Source organism: Macrotis lagotis, chromosome X (genome assembly GCF_037893015.1).
Source record: "Macrotis lagotis isolate mMagLag1 chromosome X, bilby.v1.9.chrom.fasta, whole genome shotgun sequence".
In the NCBI taxonomy this organism is placed as follows: domain Eukaryota; kingdom Metazoa; phylum Chordata; class Mammalia; order Peramelemorphia; family Peramelidae; genus Macrotis; species Macrotis lagotis.
Genome location: NC_133666.1, coordinates 136,987,470 through 137,005,923, shown reverse-complemented (window position 1 = coordinate 137,005,923; position 18,454 = coordinate 136,987,470). Strand labels below are relative to the sequence as shown.

At 42.1% G+C, this 18,454-nt stretch overlaps 1 protein-coding gene across 2 annotated transcripts in view; it reads left to right on the top strand.

Annotated features, from left to right (window-relative positions):
- The first annotated feature begins 1,370 nt into the window (after window positions 1-1,370).
- Window positions 1,371-18,454, top strand: part of LOC141500071 (protein tweety homolog 3-like) — a 181,083-nt gene continuing 163,999 nt past the window's right edge. Inside the window, exon 1 of one of the 2 annotated variants that reach the window (XM_074202955.1) lies at window positions 1,371-1,542. In XM_074202955.1, coding sequence (XP_074059056.1) covers window positions 1,420-1,542 — 123 coding nt within the window. In that variant the 5' untranslated portion in view covers window positions 1,371-1,419. The remainder of the gene's footprint in view (window positions 1,543-18,454) is intronic. The other variant, XM_074202956.1, reaches the window with a different exon arrangement.

The following is an 18,454-nucleotide window of genomic DNA, read 5'->3' as shown; positions in this document are numbered from 1 at the left end:
GCAAACCACTCCAGCTAGAAATTCCCAAATGCAATTGTGAAAAGTCAGCTAAGACTGAACAAAAAGAAGTGATAGAGGACTTTTAAAGCTTATTTAAGCTTAAGATAGCTACCATTTGATAAGCAGATTACAAATAGTATCTCATAACAACCCTAGCAGATAGATGTTATTATTATTATTATTATTATTATTATTATTATCCTCATTTTTACAGTAGAGGAAACTGAGGCAAACAGAAGTCGTTACTTGCCCACAATCGTAGAGCTAGTAAATATCTTAGATCATTTTTGAATTTAGGCCATCCGGACTCCAGGCAAAGCAATCTATCAACTATGCTATCTATCTGCATATTATCTCATTGTATTCTATTCCTGTGAGGTAGTCAGGATAGGCTGAACTATTATCTCTATATGGCAGGTGAGGCAAGGGAGGGTAATAATGGCTGAGCAGGGAGTAGAACTCAAGTCTCAGATTCCAAGTCTGTCTGTAAGATCATTACAAAAATCTGAAACAAACTCTCCAAACTTGATTTTTATGTCCGTCTTCGTGGGCTCTCCCAAACTGGGTCCTTCCCAGGTTAGTGGGGCGCTTGAGCCCTGGCCCTCGAGGGGGCTGACAGCCTGCCTGCCTGCCTGACCCGGGGAGGCTGTGGTCGGGCGGGAGCCGTTTAGTGAACTCAGACAATACTGGACATGCAAGCGTGAAGATTAAATGTTTACATTGTATTGTAGTCAGCCTCTTGGAAAGATGCCACCGTGGAAATACTAAGTAGTCCAGAGTCCTGCAGATACTGTTTCCCAAGAGGCTGCCCTCTGCCTCAGCAGCACCCGACCCAGGGGCAAGGTGGGCTTTTAGAACCATTGGGGAGACTGGCTCGAGTTTGGGGATGGCAAGGCGAGCTAGGCAAGAAGACGCGGGTCTTGGGGGGAGAGGGCGCGTCCCCCAGGGGGAGGGGGAGTGGCTCTGTGGAAGCGGGACCAATGAAGGCTAAGGGGGCGCGGCGGTGGAAGTGGGGGTGGGGTGGGGGAGGCGGGGAGCTTCAGCTCTCTCCGCGCTGGTGGCAGCGGCTGCGAACAAAGAGCAGGCGTTGGAGAGGAGAGGGGAGCGCAGGCGGCACGTCGGGGGGCTCTAGGCTGCTGGCCCCTTTGCAGACCCGGCGATGCGGGGAGCGGGCAGAACGCCGTCCGGGCAGCGGGGGGCCCTGGCCCCCTAACCCGCCCGGGAGCCCCGAGAGAAGTGGGAGCCGGATGGCAGCCGGGGCCCCACGCCGCTGAGCCCAGAGCCAAGGCCGGGGAGCCCGGGGAGGCGGAGGAAGAGGAGGGAGGGAGGGAGAGGCGGCGTCTCCCCCCACTTTTTCCCACCCCCGCTCTCGCCGCCCACCCCCACCCCTCGGAATCCCCCCCGCGGACAGCCGGGCCCATGGCCGGGGTCAGCTACTCCGCGCCCTGGTGGGTGAACCTCTTGCACCGGCTGCCCCATTTCAACCTGCAGTGGGAGACGACGAGCAGCCAGTTCCGGCCCGAGGACACGGAATACCAGCAGGTGAGTGGCACCTCCCCCCCACTCGTGTCCGTGTCCCGCGGGGGGCGGCTGGGCAGCCTCCCTAGGGCTCCGCCGCCCGTGGCGCCCGCCGTGGGCTGGGCAGGCGAGAACGCACCCAGGGCTACGGGGAAACTCTTCGGGGTAGGGAGGGATATCGTAATCTGGGTTCCTCTTCCCCAGAGCAGGGCCTTTCCCGAGAATACAGCCATCAGGCATCGGTGAGCAAGGGACTTGGTAAACACAGGATAGAAAAATTCCCGCTGGTCCAGTTTGGGGGATCATAATTTAATACAAAGCTTGCTGGCAGCTTGGGAAGATGCAAAATGCGCTCCATTCCCTCTCATAGCTCCGATCTCTTCCTACACAGTCCACCTCCACCATACGAGAGGTCCCCTTCCGAAAAGCCAGCTCCCAGCTGCTTCAGGAATCTCCTCTGGGCCTCCCCTCAACATCCCCCCCCCCGGGCTTTGGACTCCAGCAGGTGGATTACCCTTCCCCACCCCCCCAACCCAAGGTACCAGGACCCCTGGACTGAGTCCTCTTCTTGTGGTTCTGGGGCTTGTGCTTTCCTGCCTAGGACTGTGGTGAGGACAGCCTCTAATCAGTGTAAACAAAGTGCTCTGGCAGGAGAAGAGAGAGGTTAAAACTGTGGGAGAACCTGGTCTCTGCAGAAGAGTCTGTCTCTTGGTCTGGCTTTAACACTGACCAGCTGTCTCCTTAAAAACTGTAGTAGGGTGTCTGGGGCCCTGTCTCTTTTCAGGACTGAGAAGGAGCTGCAGTGATTTGTGATGGCTTACTGAGCTGTGTTCCTTCATTGAGTGATCACCATTTTTGTCTTCTTGGGTACAAGAGGCATAGACAAACATGCATAGACAAATGATGGGGCCTGGTGGTGAATCTAGAATGATGGTCAATTCCACCTCTATCTCTGTAGGCAGTAGAACAAAGTCACCCTAAAGTCTCCCAGGTGCTTGTTTCTTTGCCTACCCTTTGGACCTGAGGCTTGGCTGGTCTTGCACCCAAAAACTTGAGTTTATCATTGACCCAGTCCTAGGAGCTCAAGTGACTTTTCCCTTGCCTAGCCAACTTTTTTCCCTTTTGCAAATGAAGTGGCCAATGGGAAGCTGGCAGCTGGGATTTCTTTCTTGAAGACAGTTGTGTTCACATTTGTTCATGATATCCAGTTCCAGTAGCTCTGCAGTGTCTGATTACCTGGGAGGTTAAAGCCACTCTGTCTTTTATTGGATATTTCTTGTAGGGTCATCCCATTGGGGAGTCCCCAACTCCTCTGGTTGGTTGGTTAGAATGGTTGCCTGGCACATAATGGATGCTTAATAAATGTTGATTGATTGTGCCTTTCCTTTTGGGGATTGTTGATCAGTTTGATGGTACTGTTTTTTTGGGGGGAGGTCTGAAAAATAAGCTGGACATCCTTCTTGACCTGGATAGCATTATACACACACCTGTCAATCTCTGTCCTGTCTTCCCTGGCCAGAATTCAGGGATCTATGGTTGAATGACTTACAGGCATCCATCTAGGAAGCAGACTTGCCTTGTGTACTCACAAGGACCATACTACTTGTGGGTTGTGTGTGGTTTGTGGTTAGTCAGGAAAGTTGGCAGTAATGTTGATAAACTTAGGGCACAGCCAGCCTCCCTTGTTTTACAGAGCTGTTTGTATGGCCCTCTCATAGGAATTCCTCTTTTTCCTTGTTCTGGTCTCTTGACTAGATTGGAGAAACATTACCATTCCCTTACCTCATTCCATATCCTCTTTGCAAGTGCTGACATATTCTTTCTTGCCTTTTCCCTTCTCAAAAATTTTTTTTCTGCTTTTATAAGACAACTTTTGTTTTTGTCATTTAATTTCTGAATATATTTCTCCTACTCTCCCCCTAAGTCAATTCAGCAAAACTAATAAATGTATTCACTTTTTGATATTTTATATATATATATACATATAATATTCTACCTCTGCCAAGAAGGAAGGAAGATGTTCCCCCTCCCCCCAAATTTTTATGTCCTACTTCTTCTTTTAAATGCATGAATTCAACGAATTTGATTGGAAAAGACTTTAGAGATTATTTAATTCTTCCTCCTGATTTCTCAGATGTAAAAAGTGATCACTTTGTTAGCCCAGGCAGAATTTGAACCCAGGTCTTCTGTCTCCCAAACCTTGTGCCCTTTATATAGTGCCATGTTGCCTCAGAGTTAACCAGTGAATAATTTTAAAAGTTGAAATGTGGGAGTCAGGAAGACCTGAGTTCAAATGTGGTCTCAGACATTTTCTTATTATGTCACTTAACTTCTCTCTGCCCCAATTTCCTAAACTTTATTTTAGGGATTAAATGGTACTCCAGATCTAGCCTTCTGTCTTTAGAATAGTGCCTTACACATTAATAAATGCTTGTATCCTTCCTTTCTCTTCCTTCCATCTCCTGTTCCTCTCCACTAAATCAGCCTTACAGAATCAGATTACTAGAAGTGGAAAGGCCCCTAAAGATCATTTAGTCTAACTCCTTGATTAAGCAAGAGGGTAAACTGAGACCTTGAAATACCTAGAAAGAGTTTCTCCTTTGGTAAGAAACCTTAGGGTTTGATCTTATGTTAATTTCTTTCTTATTTTAATATTGGCAACTTTAAGGATCTTGATTCCTCTTTGTGTGGATTGAGGGTAAGTAAGGGTAGTTTCCTTTACAGCCGGAGTAGGGGGCTGGTACTGAGAGGAATGAATTTGTGCAAGGATTAAAGAGAAGCTGGATTATTTTGCTGAGGACCATCAGGGATCCAGGGAGCAGCCAGTTAACTGAACTCCATAAACTCCATAAACAGTCATAAACAAAAGAAGGAAGGTTATTTAAATTTAGTCATGATAGCATGGCAAGGGAAATGGATCCCTGACTTCTGAGGAGCTGAAGGCTTGACTGCTCAGTTTGTCCAGTCCTGGGAGTCCATGTTTATTCCTGAGAAAAATGGGTATTCCAGGTTTGGGATGAGTCTGGAGGCCTGGGGGAATCTCTAAAAACTGAGAAGTCTTCTGCAGAGTTAGGCTGTGCTGGGGCACAACAGATCTGTGGCAGATGTCCCATGGAACAAACAGTCTCCGCTTTGATACCCTCTCACCTCAAAAGGGGGCATTCAGGTGCTTTCCTAGGGTATGTGAGACTCCCTGAGGGAGGGCATTGCATCATTTGTTGTGTGTGGTTTATGGGTGTTTTTCATATGAGGAGGCCAGATTAGTATCTCTTCTGCTGGGAGACAACTCTACCCAATAGTGTACCTACCTGATCCACTGGGGGCAGCTGCCTTTGTCTTGAAGTGTCCAGGAGAGAAAGCTACTCGTGATGGCAACTGCATTCCAACGTCAGAGGTCTTAGGGGGGTGGTTGTTAGAGGTGATGGTGTGACATGGAAGCTCCCAGTATGTGGTTTGGGTCTTTGGCATTAGTTCCTCCTTGGCTGACCTTATGTGTGTATGGTACAGTGATCTCCACCCACATATTTCAGTCAACTTCTCCTCTAAGGACTCTGAAACTGAGTCAACTTTAGGTGAATAGGTTGTTATATATCCTTCATCTTTGGCATCTCCTACAGCTTCACTGCTCCCCCCTTCCCGCTTCCATACAATCATGAATTAGTTTTTGGCCCAGACTCAAGTCTTTTTTGCAGCAGGCTATCAGTATAGGTCCTGGAGGAGGAGGGAAGTTGTGAGCTATGCCTAAGCCCCAGTGACCAGATTAGATGATGAAGTCAAGAAGGGTATCTGGGGCAGATATTCTGATGCTGGATAACAGGATCCAGCCCTGCTGACCTCTGGAAATACCTGTATGGACTCTAACTGCTGCCCTTTGGAGCTATGGGGAAGCACTTTTCTGGCCCTTGCTAAATTCTCTCTCAAAAAGAGAGGGAGTTGTATCTGGAGAGAGGAACTGACTTCATCTGAGTCATACTGCAGTGCTCAGCTAAGAGTTCTTATTGTTGGGGGAGAGATAAACTGAAGTGAGGGGGAGGGAATGGGGATGCCAGCCGGTAGAGGAAGCTTATCCGTTCTATTTTTTCATCTCGGGAAAGCTCTGTTTCCCTTTTTTCCTAGGGGTAGGGGCATGCTGAGTAATCAGGGTGGAGGCAAAAGGACAGTCAAGCTCCAGGCCTAAATTGATGATCTCTTTCTGGGATTAGATCTGCACAGAAATCTTCAGAAATCTTTTCCATTCATTCAGCAAGCATTAATTAAGTACCTGCAAAGTATCAAAGCACTTTCCTAGGCACTGGGGATGCAAAGATAAAATGAAATACTCCTCACTTTCATCTCCTGGTTTTCTTTCAAGACTGTTCAAATCCCATCATCTGCAAGAAATCTTTCCTGACTTCCTCCTCTACAAGAATCTTTCCTCTCTCCAGTTGTTGTTTAGTTGTTTCACTTAAGTTTGACTCTTTGTGATCCCATTTGGGGTTTTCTTGGCAAAGATACTGGAATGATTTGCCATTTCATTTTACAGATGAGGAACCTGAGGTAAACAGAGTTAAGTGGCTTGCCCAGGGTCACACAGGTAGTAAGTGTTTTGAGGTCAGTTTTAAACTCGGGTCTTCCAGACTCCAGATCTAGCCTTCTATCTATTGCACCACCTATCTGCCTTCTTATTTACATTGAATATATCTGGTGGTTTACATGTTGTCTCTCCACTGGATTATGTTTCTTGAAAAGAGGGACCATTTGTTTTTTTCTTTGTCTTCAGTACTTAGCTCTGTTTCTGCAATACAAATAAGTCTTAGCAAATGCTTTCTGATTGATAGAACAATCCTACTCTCAGGTAATTTATATTCTCTTTTGAGGGAAGATAACAACCCAGTAGTTACTGTCAACAATTATCTTTTTTTTGGGGGGGGGTTTGCAAGGCAAATGGGGTTAAGTGGCTTGCCCAAGGCCACACAGCTAGGTAATTATTAAGTGTCTGAGACTAGATTTGAACCCAGGTACTCCTGACTCCAGGGCTGGTGCTTTATCCACTGCACCATCTAGCCGCCCCAAAAATTATCTTCTAACAAAGTTTTCTTTCTTCAGGTTCCTCCTTTTGCAATCTTCCATCTTAGCTCTCTTATCATCCTACCCTTCTACTAACCAAAGCCCTTCCCTATCTTCTTTTTTTTTTTTTTGGTTTTTGCAAGGCAATGGGGTTTATTGACTTGCCCAAGGTCACACAGCTAAGTAAGTATTAAATGTCTGAACACTTTGTGCTCAACTTTAAATCATGGGATCTGAGTTTGAATACCAACTCTGTGGCTTACTATCTGTGTGACCTTAGTCAAGTCAATTGACTTTTGTGGTCTTTAATTTCCTTAGCTGTTAAAAAAAAAGATGAGATTTAAACTATATTATCCCTTAAAGGTACTTTTATGATCCTGTGACCTTATATGAACATCTTAGTGTAAATTAGTTGCATTTTTTCCTTAGAACCAATTTGTGGGAAGGGATAATGTCTCTCATTTCATTTTTCAAGTAAAGGAATTTTAGTCATGATCAAGCAGGTGGAAGAGGTATGTTTCTTTATCTTTAGGGCCAATCCGTACTGAAGTCAGATTCCTCTTTCAAGTTGGGCAGGCAAGGATTGTATTGGATTCTTGTTTACTGTTGTAAACAGGATTCTCATGAGTCTGCTGTTGCATTTGCAGATGGGGGAGCATCAAGTTCTAGGATTCTGTGTTCTTTGTAACTGTAGGATACACAGTTCTTATTGGGTACCCCCAAGATGCTGAAGACCACCTATTTTCAGTGACTGGTGTTGGGATTTCATGATTTCATCCTCAGTCACAGATTTTCCTAAAAGAAACATGTCTTTTTGTTTTTTTATCAGTGGCTCCTAAGTACAGTGCCTATCACATAGTAACCGCTTAATAAATGCTTATTGTTTGATTGAGAGCCAAGGCTAGGATCAAGGATGTGAGTTCCTGTGCCTCTTGTCAAGGCATGCACCAATGTGTCTTAGAAACTTTTCCATTCCTTGGAGAGGCTATGCTCTGAGAAATGTAGATTTGAGGAAAGGTGATAGAGGAGGCCCCTCTTTGGTAAAGGGATGACTTAAATACCTACCTGGGCACAGCTTTTATCCTGTAAGATCTGAACAAACTTGATTACATCATTGAATAATAGAACTACCATGGGCTTTTGATGTCATCTAACCATTTCATTTTACAGATGGGAAATTGAGACTCAGGGCAAAAGATTTGCCCAAGTTTTTACAGCTAGCAAGTGGTAGAGCCAGGGTTAGGACCCAGATCTCTTGATTCCCATGCCCTGCTCTCTTTCTTTCTTTCTTTCTTTCTTTCTTTCTTTCTTTCTTTCTTTCTTTCTTTCTTTCTTTCTTTCTCTCCCTCTTTCTTTCTCTCTCTTTCCTTCCTTTAGTTGTCTTTTTTTCCCCTTTCATTTCTTGATGCCGTTTTGTTTTTTACAAGTCATTTTCAAATATAGTCTATCACTTTTGCTCCCAGTAATTCCAAACTGTTTTTGGCAGAATGTTCAAAAGTCTGTACCCATAATTCCCCAGCCCTCTACTAAAAAGAAAGAATTGAATTTCATTATCAGTTCTGCAGCACTCAGAATGGTCATTGCAATTAATCAGAGTTCATTTGCTGTTTAGTATTTTATTTTCCAGTCTCATATACCTCTTCTGGGATATCTTTAGTGATATGTTTCTTCGCATATATCTTCCCAGGCTTAATAAATGCTTTTAGAAAATACTAAGTATCTTTCCTCAATCTTTATAATACTTACTTTTTATAGTTTATTTTTTGGTCTTGATGGTTCATTGCCTGCCCCATTCTCTAATTTAAAATGTGTTAGTCTTGTCTTCTTAATCTCTAAATACATTGTAAATACTTAAAGGTAGGAATAAGAGGCTGTGTCTATTGTGATACCTAACTTAGACATAGTGTATAAAACTAAATAGGACCTTCTCTAACTTGAAGTGTTGGACAGCTGCTTCTCTATGATTCTTAGTTGGCCTGAACTTTTCCTTTAGAATCGCAAAGTCCTCTCATGGCTATAACTGTGACCTATTTTAACCCATTGGCGTAAACCAGAGGCTTCTTCTAAGAGGCATAGGGATCAGGGTCTCCTTAGTCTTAGCTGATACTGCTAACATTAGCAATTCCTCATCCAGCCTTACTTGTATATCTAGAACTCTGTCTTCAACACCTTTTAAATTGTTGTTCATCCTTCATTCTCAAAGAGGACCCATGACATTAGGAAGGTGATGTCTTGACTTGCAAGTGAATTGAATTTAATTGAGGCAGGGATGTGCAAAGTTATCAGCCTCACTCTTTCCTGTAGAGGTGCTGAAGTCCATTGGCAAAGGCTTAAGTCAGGACAACTGGTGATGGCCCTGGATGCAGTGGGAGACTGATCTTTTTTTAACCTTTTAAATAATCCAACCAGGAGAGAGAAGACCAAAGACTATCCTGATCTAGGTTAATTACTCTTAAGGTTTAGAAACAGTGGTCAGGGATGTCTTCTCTGTGTTTTGGGGGCTGTTATCAGAGAAGAACAATGGAAGGGGGTCTTTTCACTATCCCATGAACATGTCATGCTCATTCCTGACTTTATATAGCCTAGACCCAAGCTGTTTTACTCTCAGCTTTTACCACTTTTCATGGTCTCTTCTACCTTCTCAGACCACTTTCCTTCAACATTCTGGTCAAGTTCTATCTTCTCCATAAATCCTTTCCTAATAACTCTAGGCTTTATTAACTTCCTTCTACTTCGAACTCCTTTAGGAGGACAATCCAAATTGGAAGGTAACTATATTAGAAAAATACCAGGGGCGGCTAGGTGGCGTAATGAATAAAGCACCGGCCCTGGAGTCAGGAGTACCTGGGTTCAAATCCGGTCTCAGACACTTAATAATTACCTAGCTGTGTGGCCTTGGGCAAACCATTTAACCCGGTTTGCCTTGCAAAAACCTAAAAAAAAAAAATACCAGAAAGATACATCCATGGAGACTTGTGTTTCTTCATCTCTGAAATGGGGATGATAATATCTTGTGAGGATTAAATGAGACTGGAGGAGGAAAGCCTCCTATAAAAATGGAAAATGCTATATGAAAGTAAGGGATTGTTATAATTATTGAGAACTTCTTGAAATTAGGGAGTGTTTTTTGGTCTCTTTTTCTTGTTCCCCAGCACAACACAACACAGTGCCTTGATACATAGTATTTTGTGATTTAGTCATTTTTCAGTTGTGTCTGACTCTTCATGGCCACATTTGGAGTTTTCTTGGCAGAGATACTGGAGTAGTTTGAAATTTCCTTCTGAAGCACATTTTACAGGAATTTTGAGGAAACTGGGGCAAACAATGTAAAGTGCTTTGCTCAGGGTTATGCAGCTTATTAATTGTCTGAGGCTGGATTTGAACCCTGGAATGAGTCTTTCTGATTCCAGGTCTTGTGTTCTTTTCACTGTACCATCTTGTAAGTACTTAATAAATACATGTTGCTCTGTTAATCTCCTTTAGATTCCTTGAAAGTAAGAGTCTTGCTTTATATTCCCTTTGTTTAAAACATGAGCCAGGGTTAGAGGGGACTTCATTGATTTTTTTAATTCCCTTTGTTATATAGACAAAATGTACAGTGATTTCTCCAAGGTAATACATTTAGTAAGTAATCAAAATCAACTATTTAAAAACTTCAAGACTATATGAATGAGAGGCAATGTGGCATAGTAGCGTTGGATTTGGAGCCTGAATTCAGATCCTTTGTCTTGTGTTTAATAGGGAATCATTTCATCTTTTTCAGTTTCCTCAGCTACAAAATGAAGTTATACTATATACCTCAGAGAGTGACTCTCAGTCTCAAATGAGAAAATTTACATAAAGTGCTTTGAGAACTTAGTTCTTTATTAAAAAAAATTATTTGGATTCAAAGTCCACTGTTCTTACCCCAGGGCTAAACATTAAGATGTTGCCCAATCTATCCTTATTGGTTAATAGGGTTGGATGGGCAGTCAGCCTCCAATTTGGTCCTTCTAAGTGATATGTTCTTTGGGCCAGGAGTTGTCAGGAGAGGGCTCCAGAGCTGCTCATCCTTCCAAAGCCACGTGTCTTTGTGTTGTCTCTCCCATACTGGCTTTCACCAAGTCCTATAGGCTTGGCTCCTCTCTCCTACATATTGGAAGCATGTGTGCCCATGCACGTTTGGGATGACGTGTTCTTGTCCTGCTCCCAGCTGGCTCAGAGTCATGATGTAGTTTTGGCTTTTCAAGGGCTTCAGTTGTGTGCTTTGTTTCCTACCAGGCCTGGTTCTGTTTCTAAGCTGCCTTTCCTCTTCTCAAAGCAATGATCTGTTCTTGGGGTGGGGGGTGGAGGGGGTGGAGCACGGTGGGTGGATGGAGACAGTCTCTTTATAAGCAGTAGAAACTGAGTGCTATGGGAATACTATTTAATGGCCAGCATCTGAGGGCCTAATTTGTAGATGATGATGATGTCATCTTGTATATGGCACTTAAATCTGTTCAACGTGTGTTCTCATATTATCTCAAATTTTATTCTCTCAATTTTTCTGTGAAATGCATAGAGAAGGGAGTGGTATCTCTAATTTATTGATGTGGACGCTGAAGAGAAGAAAGGCTGAACATCTTATTTTAATCACATAACTATTTAATGACAAAACTGAGACTAGAACAGGTCTTATTTTTCCCCTCTAGTCTTCTCATAAAGGAAGGCTGGTGAAGAAAATTATTGTTGGTTTCTCCCTTCTGCCTATTGTATTTAAAAAACTGTCAATATCTGTATATTTCTGGTGGCCTCTGGACTTGTCACAGACAGAGTCCATGGAGATTTATAAGTTTTACCCTGATTTGGTCAGTAGTGTCAGTTAGACCTATATAAATTTTCTGACTTAGAGGCCTCTGTCATGGAAAGGGGAGGAAGGTGAGAAAATCTTTGTGTGGGGGTGGTATAAAAAGGGAGGTGGTAGCTCCTGTTGGGAGTTCTGTAGGTTTTTTCTTGTTCAGTCATTCAGGCATGTCTGACTCCAATGCTTAGTGACCCCTGTTGATCATATCATGGGGTTTTCTTGCTAAAGGTACTAGAATGGTTTGTCATTTCTTTCTCAGTGGACTAAAGTACATAGAGGCTAAGTATTTGCCCAAGATCATACAGCTGGTAAGTGTCTGAGACTGAATTTGAACTCAGGTCTTCCTGATTGATGCCCAGTCACTTTATCCATTGAGCCACCTAGCTGCCTTGTGTGTTTTTTCAGTCTTGTTAATTCTTGCTTTGGGGACTGAGGAGTAAAAGGAAAAATACAAGTGGATCAGACTATGTTGTTAAGGTCATAAAGTAAAAGGAAGTCCTGTATTTTGTGTTCAATAAATATTGAGATTGAAGGACTTTTTTACTTTGTATCTCCCCTAGTGCCTAGGACACTGTTGTACATATGAGCTTAATAAGTGAATGTCAAAAGCATGATGAGGACGTTAAAGCTCAGAGAGGAAGGGTCATTGAATTTGAGAGAGGAAGACCTAGGTTTGAATGTGCTTTATGATGTATATTCCTTGTATGACCCTGGCCAATCCACAGTTTTTTTATTTGTAAAATGAGTTGGATTAAATTATTGTTATAGTCCTTTGCAGTTTTAAGTCCTGTGATGACTGGGATGAATGAATGATGGGTATTTGAAGAGAGCTATATTTCAAATGGTGTGTAGATAGAGCTTCAGGCCTAGAGACAGGATGTCTTAGATACTTACTAGTTGTATGACCATGGGTAAGTCATTTAACCCTGTTTGTCTCAGTTTCTTCATCTGTAAAATAAACTGGAGGAGGAAATGGCAAACCATTCCAGTTCCTTTGTCATGAAAACTCCAAAAAGGGGTCTCAGAATCAGACATGACTGAAAACGACTAAATAACAATAAATATTTCTTCTTGTCATCCTGTGGTGAACTGCTTGCCAGTGAGTTGAATAGGCTATATATAGACTTTTAAATGTCTGTTTTCCAAGACCATTTAATCTCCTAGGTAGATAGCTTCAGGGAATTGCCATGGTAGTTTAAAACCAGAATGAGAGAAAACAAGAGCAAAAAATTCAGCAAGTATCTAATCAGCCCCTGGACTTCCCTCTGGATCTTATTGTTTCTAAACTATTCCACTTCACTCCCCTGGAGTCAGTTACTCATACCCCAAGTGGTATCGAGAGAAACATGGGTGAACAGATTAAAGAATAGTATATGTGATCTGAGCCCTTCCTAGGGAGGGGTAAATCACTCTGTATGGACATCTTCTCTGTCCCTTCACATTTTGACAAAGGTCAAGTTTTTGTTGAAATGAATGAAACAATCTTGAAGTGGAGGATAATGGCTATGGAAGGTAAATACACAGGCTGAAGTTGTAGGGGTTTAAGTTTGATTTTAGGTATTAGCTGGCCAAGGCTCTTTCACTCCTTCCCCCCCCCCCCCCAATAGCCTTCTGGGACTGCTCCCAAAGCCCCGAGCCCAGGGCAATTGCCTTGGTCTAAGATACCCTAGAGATGAGTCTGTGTGTTTTAACAATCCAGGCAGATGTCAGAATGAAGTAAAGTAAACCCTTTCCCCTCACCTGCTATAGAACTTGATGCTCAACTTTCCTTCAGACTTTTGGTGGTTCATCCTTCTGCAGGCAGTCTTGGCCTTGCCTGTGACAGGTGTTGGGGGAAAGCAGACACACTCATAAATATGTCAGGAAGACCTTTCATTTGAACCCACAACAGAATTTTGAGAAGAGAGATTGGTCCAAAGTTTGGAAGCTGGGTCTTATCCACTCCTGTTATCATCAAATAACATTTTTTTTTTTGCCTTTTAAGACAGGAGATGGGACCTGGCAGCCTGTCACTGCTATTCTACATAGAAAGAAATCAAAGGAAAGATTTTGTTTATTAAAATGCTGTCACTCTACTGCTCAGAAACCTTCAGTGGCTCCCCATCACTTACAAATCTTCATCCTCATGTTCTAGGATCTTCAAATTCAGGCTCTTCCTTATAGTAATTGTCTCTCTGACTAGTCCACTAAAGGATCCTCTACTCTAACCAGGTTTATCACTTCACTTCCTGCTAATCATTTCTCATCTTGACTTTGTACAGTCAGTCAGTCAATAGATGCTGTCAAATGCCAGACACTGTGCTAATGACTGTGGATACAAAGAAAAAACGAAAACCAGTCCCTTCTACCAAAGTGCTTACAATCTAATATTCCCTGCCTAAAATCCTCTTTTTACCTATCTAACCAACTGAGATTGCTCTCTCCTTCAGGAATTATTCCCTGGCTACTCTTGCCCATAATTACCACAATCCAATTCAACAAACATTTATTAAGCTCTTACTATGTATTAAACCCAAGAAGCAGAAAGGACAGAAGACCTATATTTAAGAAGTTTATGGGTTAAGAAGATAGAGGGGAGGACAGATCTACAAATCATTAAATACAAGGCAAAGAAAAGATTCAGATAAAAGGTTAGGAGAAATTTGAGGCAGGACAAATAACTTTCAGCTAATAGTCAAAGAAAGCATCATGGAAGAGGTAGTACCTCAGATTTTCTTGAAGGAAGGAAGATAAAGATGGTAGGAGGCTGTTCCAGAAGACAAGATAAGCAAAGCTCTGGAGATGGGAGGGCAGAAAAATAAAGACGGGTCAGGGGTGGGGATAATGTCAACAAGGAGAACAGTTCAATTTGTTTGGCACATAGAATACATAACAGGGAAAAAGAAGTGGGAGATGAGAATAAAAAGGCAGGTGGGAACTAATTTGTGGAGAGATTTGAATTCTAGAAACAGGTTTTGGAACTCTTCCTTCTCTAAACTAGCATTCTCTAGCATTTTTTTCTGTTAGTTGTTCTCTGGTGTATGTTAGATTTGTTTCTCTAATCAGATAATAAACTGCTAAGGTTGAAAATTTTATCTCATATTTGTACCACCCATAGCAAATGCTGTGATGTGCTTCTTCTATGGAAATCTGTTGAATTGTGGAATGAAGAGGGATAAATTCTTACCCAAAAGGTCTCTTTTAGGTAGCAGCATGGTTTGGAGCTGTTATGAAGAGAAGCAGTAGAGAAACCTTCCTCATTCCTTTCCACTTTAAGCCCTGGGATTAGAGGATGCTGTTCTTGGTTTCATTATCTCTTAAGAGATATACACATTGAAAATTTGTAGAGAAAAGAAAAGAGGGTGTCCTCATCTTGTGGAGTGCAGACCCAATGGAAAATCATAATCTCCAACTCCTCTTAGGAAGCCTGAAAACTGGAGAATGCCGGAGAAGTCTATGTCTGGAAATAGTAGATAATCTGAGACCACCTCCACAGGAGTAATGATAAGGTGTGCTGTGGAGTCCTTGGGGTTTTCTGGAATGACTTGAAAGTACAAGATCGGTTACTATCCTCTGTCTGGAGAGCTGTTTCCTATAGATACTGGCCTAATATTCAATTGGGTTATCAGAGGGCAAGTGTTTGGGAGATGCTCTTTGTTGTAAGCTATGTTTTTCCCCCCTACATTTCCTCTCACCTCTCTTTCACCCTTGTTTGTATGGAGAGAAAACTTCTTTTGCAGTTGTCTGGTGCCAGGTTATTGCTTTAAAATGTGCATTGTGACCTGTTCATAATGAAGGTGGCAGAAAAATCAATGTTGGAGTCTGGGGGTCCTGTATGTGTTGGTAGTCTCCAGAGATACCAGCAGGAGAGCATTTTATCAAGAATCCCATTTCTTTTATAGTCTTGATTTGAGAAATCAGGAGTAGTTATCTGGATAGCTTTGCTCTGAGTACTTCTCATGTTTGAAGTGTATGAAGTATATACTCTCTGTATAAGGGTAGTATATGAAGAAGGAGAGGACCCCATCTTTTGGCACTAGGGTTTGTTTATAGGCTGTTGATAGAGACTGAACCTATTATTTCATGGATATACACACATACATGTAGCCACACATGTTTATGTAACACACACAATTATATGTGTATGTCCATATATGTGTTTGTGTGTAACTATAGGGGTACATCATTTAATACATGCATGCATGCAAGAATTTCTGGATAAGAAACTCCCTTTATCAATGCAAGTTGACTCCATATCTGCAACTTCTAGGCTTATAGTTATCTAAAGTATTTTACTTTATTTTTGGCAGTGGGGTTAAGTGACTTGCCAAAGGTCACACAGCTAGGCAATTATTAAGTGTCTGAGATCGGATTTGAACTCAGGTCCTCCTGACTCCAAGGCTGGTTCTCTATCCACTGCACCATCTAGCTGCCCTTGTCTAGAGTATTTTAAATGACTTGGCCAGGGTTACACAGCCACTATATGAAATTAACTGTAGGACCATTGGAAAAGAGGGTAGGAGAATGGGAAAATAACTTAAGTATTACCGAAGAATACCTCTTTAGCTCTAGGCTTCACAGTCGTAGAACTTTAATGCTGAAAAAACTCAGCACAGTCTAATCCATTTGCTTCCCTGTTTAGTGGTATTCCTTGGAGACTGATGAATTAATGCATTTAAAAAATTCCATATTTTCTTTTTCACCAGCAAGACATCTGAACTGTTCTTTTTCTTCTTCTCTGCTGTGGGGCCTAAGTAGGTGGAAGCTGTTTTTCTGTTTTTTATTTCTTCTCTCCACCCCCCCCCCCAAACCCCCACCCTCACGGTCACAAATTCACTTTGAAGAATAGGGTGGGAAAACTCTGAGCAGGCTGAGTTAATCTTCATAATGCCAGGCATTAGGCAGATTTTCCAGGGTGTCAGACTCCTTTCCTATACCTAGAATGTGTGTGTGTGTGTGTGTATATATGTGTATGTGTGGTGTGTGCATACATGTATTAGAGAGGGAAACTTTTTTAAGGCAATGGTCTCATTTCTTTGTTTCTTTTTCCTTTTTTCTTCCCTTTCTCTTTTCCTTTTCCTTCCTTTCCTTTCCTTAGAAACTAGCTAAATTTTGTGCTCGCAGTAGAAAAGCTAGTCCCATATGGGGAAGTCATTCCCTCACCACTGTTGACCTCCTTCCTTTTCATAGACCCCCTCAGAGCAGCTCAGAAGGAAGAAAGAGATTCTGGGAAATTAACTGATTTCCCCAACACAACTCTAGGGTCAGCTATGTCATAACACCATGCAGCCTTCTCCAGAAAACCTTAGTTGAGCTCAACCATCTGGGCTCACAGACCCAGAAATCCTCAGCAATCCTAGGCAGAATTTTTTTTTAAAAAAAGAGGTTATAAGGAAAGAAACTTGGGAGTGGGGGTAGGGGGAGAGGAAATCTAGACATCTCCTTGGGATCCTGGGCATTAGTTTCACAGGATCATAAAACTTGAACAATGTGAGGGTTCTTTAGAAATTTTGTTTAAACCCCCTCTGTGGGTAAATGTGTTAAAAATGAGTGTTTAATTTTTCTAATATAATACTTTTTCTTTAGAAATTATCACAAGATTTAGAGATGTTGTAAAACCTCTTGTACATGGATGTTTTAAAGTATTACTAGTGATCATGGGATCTAGTGGGGACCTTGGGCTGTCAGGATCCCTTCATTCTACAAATGAAGAAACTGGGTCTTGTCTAAGTGACCTACACATAGCTAAGAAGTGTCTGAAGTCAGAGTTGAAGTGAGATTTTCCAACTCCATGTCCAACAATTGTGACATGTCGCCTCTCTAAATTGACCTTATTCCTTGTATATTCTTTTCAACTAACACCAAACACCTACTCAGTGCAGGTTAAGAGGCTGGAGTGTCTTATAGATAGGGAGCCATACACAAATAAAATCCCAGGTCTGGGTCAGTGAGCAAGATACTGGTTGCTAAAACCGAAAACAGTCCCTTCCCTCAAGAAGCTAAATTAGTTGTTTAAGCACAATGAAGGTAGAAAACCATGACTGTGAGGCCTTTTTGAGAAGACTGTGTGTGTTACAAAAACCCCTCTTCTATTCTTTTAGAACAAAATTAGTTCTCCTGGTTGTTTGGGGACATAGATAGTGGTCACTGGTGTTTGGGTTTAATTAATCAATCAGTTCACTAGCGTTTATTAAATAATTACTTAATGTTTCAGGCTCTGTTTTAACCATTGGGAGGACAAAGACAAAAAAAATCTATGTTTTTAGAAAACTTACAGTTTACAGCAGAGGTGTCAGAGATGCACATGCATACACTCCTAAGGGCAGTCTAAATCAAATGAAAATGTAATTGGAAAATATTTAACAAAATAAATAAAAATACAATAAAACATAGATAATAATAATGAATTACTTTCTTAGTTTGCAGCTTGAAGGAATACTTATTTACAATTGAGTGGGCCCTACTTTTCTTTGGATTTGACACCACTGATTTATATCTAATGGGTTTAAAAACCTTCAAGGAGCAGGTAGGTGTCGAAGTGGATAGAGCACTGGCCCTGCAAGTCAGGAGGACCTGAGTTCAAATCCAGCCTTAGACACTTAATAATGACCTAGCTGTGTGACTGTGGACAAGTCACTTAACCCCATTGCCTTGCAAAAATTAAAAAAACAACAACAAAAAAACCTTCTTCAAACATGAGCTCACTTACTTTATAGTTTCCTTGAGATGAACCCTGATTTCTCTCAGGGCTGGGGTCTCTGCTAGCTTGCCTTGATTGTATTCCTGGATACTTTCCTAACATCTCTAATTCTTCTTCATCCCATTTTTAGAAGACTGTGGGTGGACAATTCCAAATGCTAACGAATATTTTGTATGGCTCACGGGGATGGTGTTGAAACCTCTCCTGTGTGCTGGGTGGGTGGCTTTATTTCTGATGTCTTGGGCTGACTCTCCAGTTTTTGGCACATCATCTAGTTCTTTCTCAGCTGTGGTTGGGCCCAGTCTGTTGATCAAAAAGTTTATTTTTTTCTTTTTGCTCCCAGCTTTCCTCCTTGATGGTTAGTGGTAATACAGTTGCTTCTTAAACTA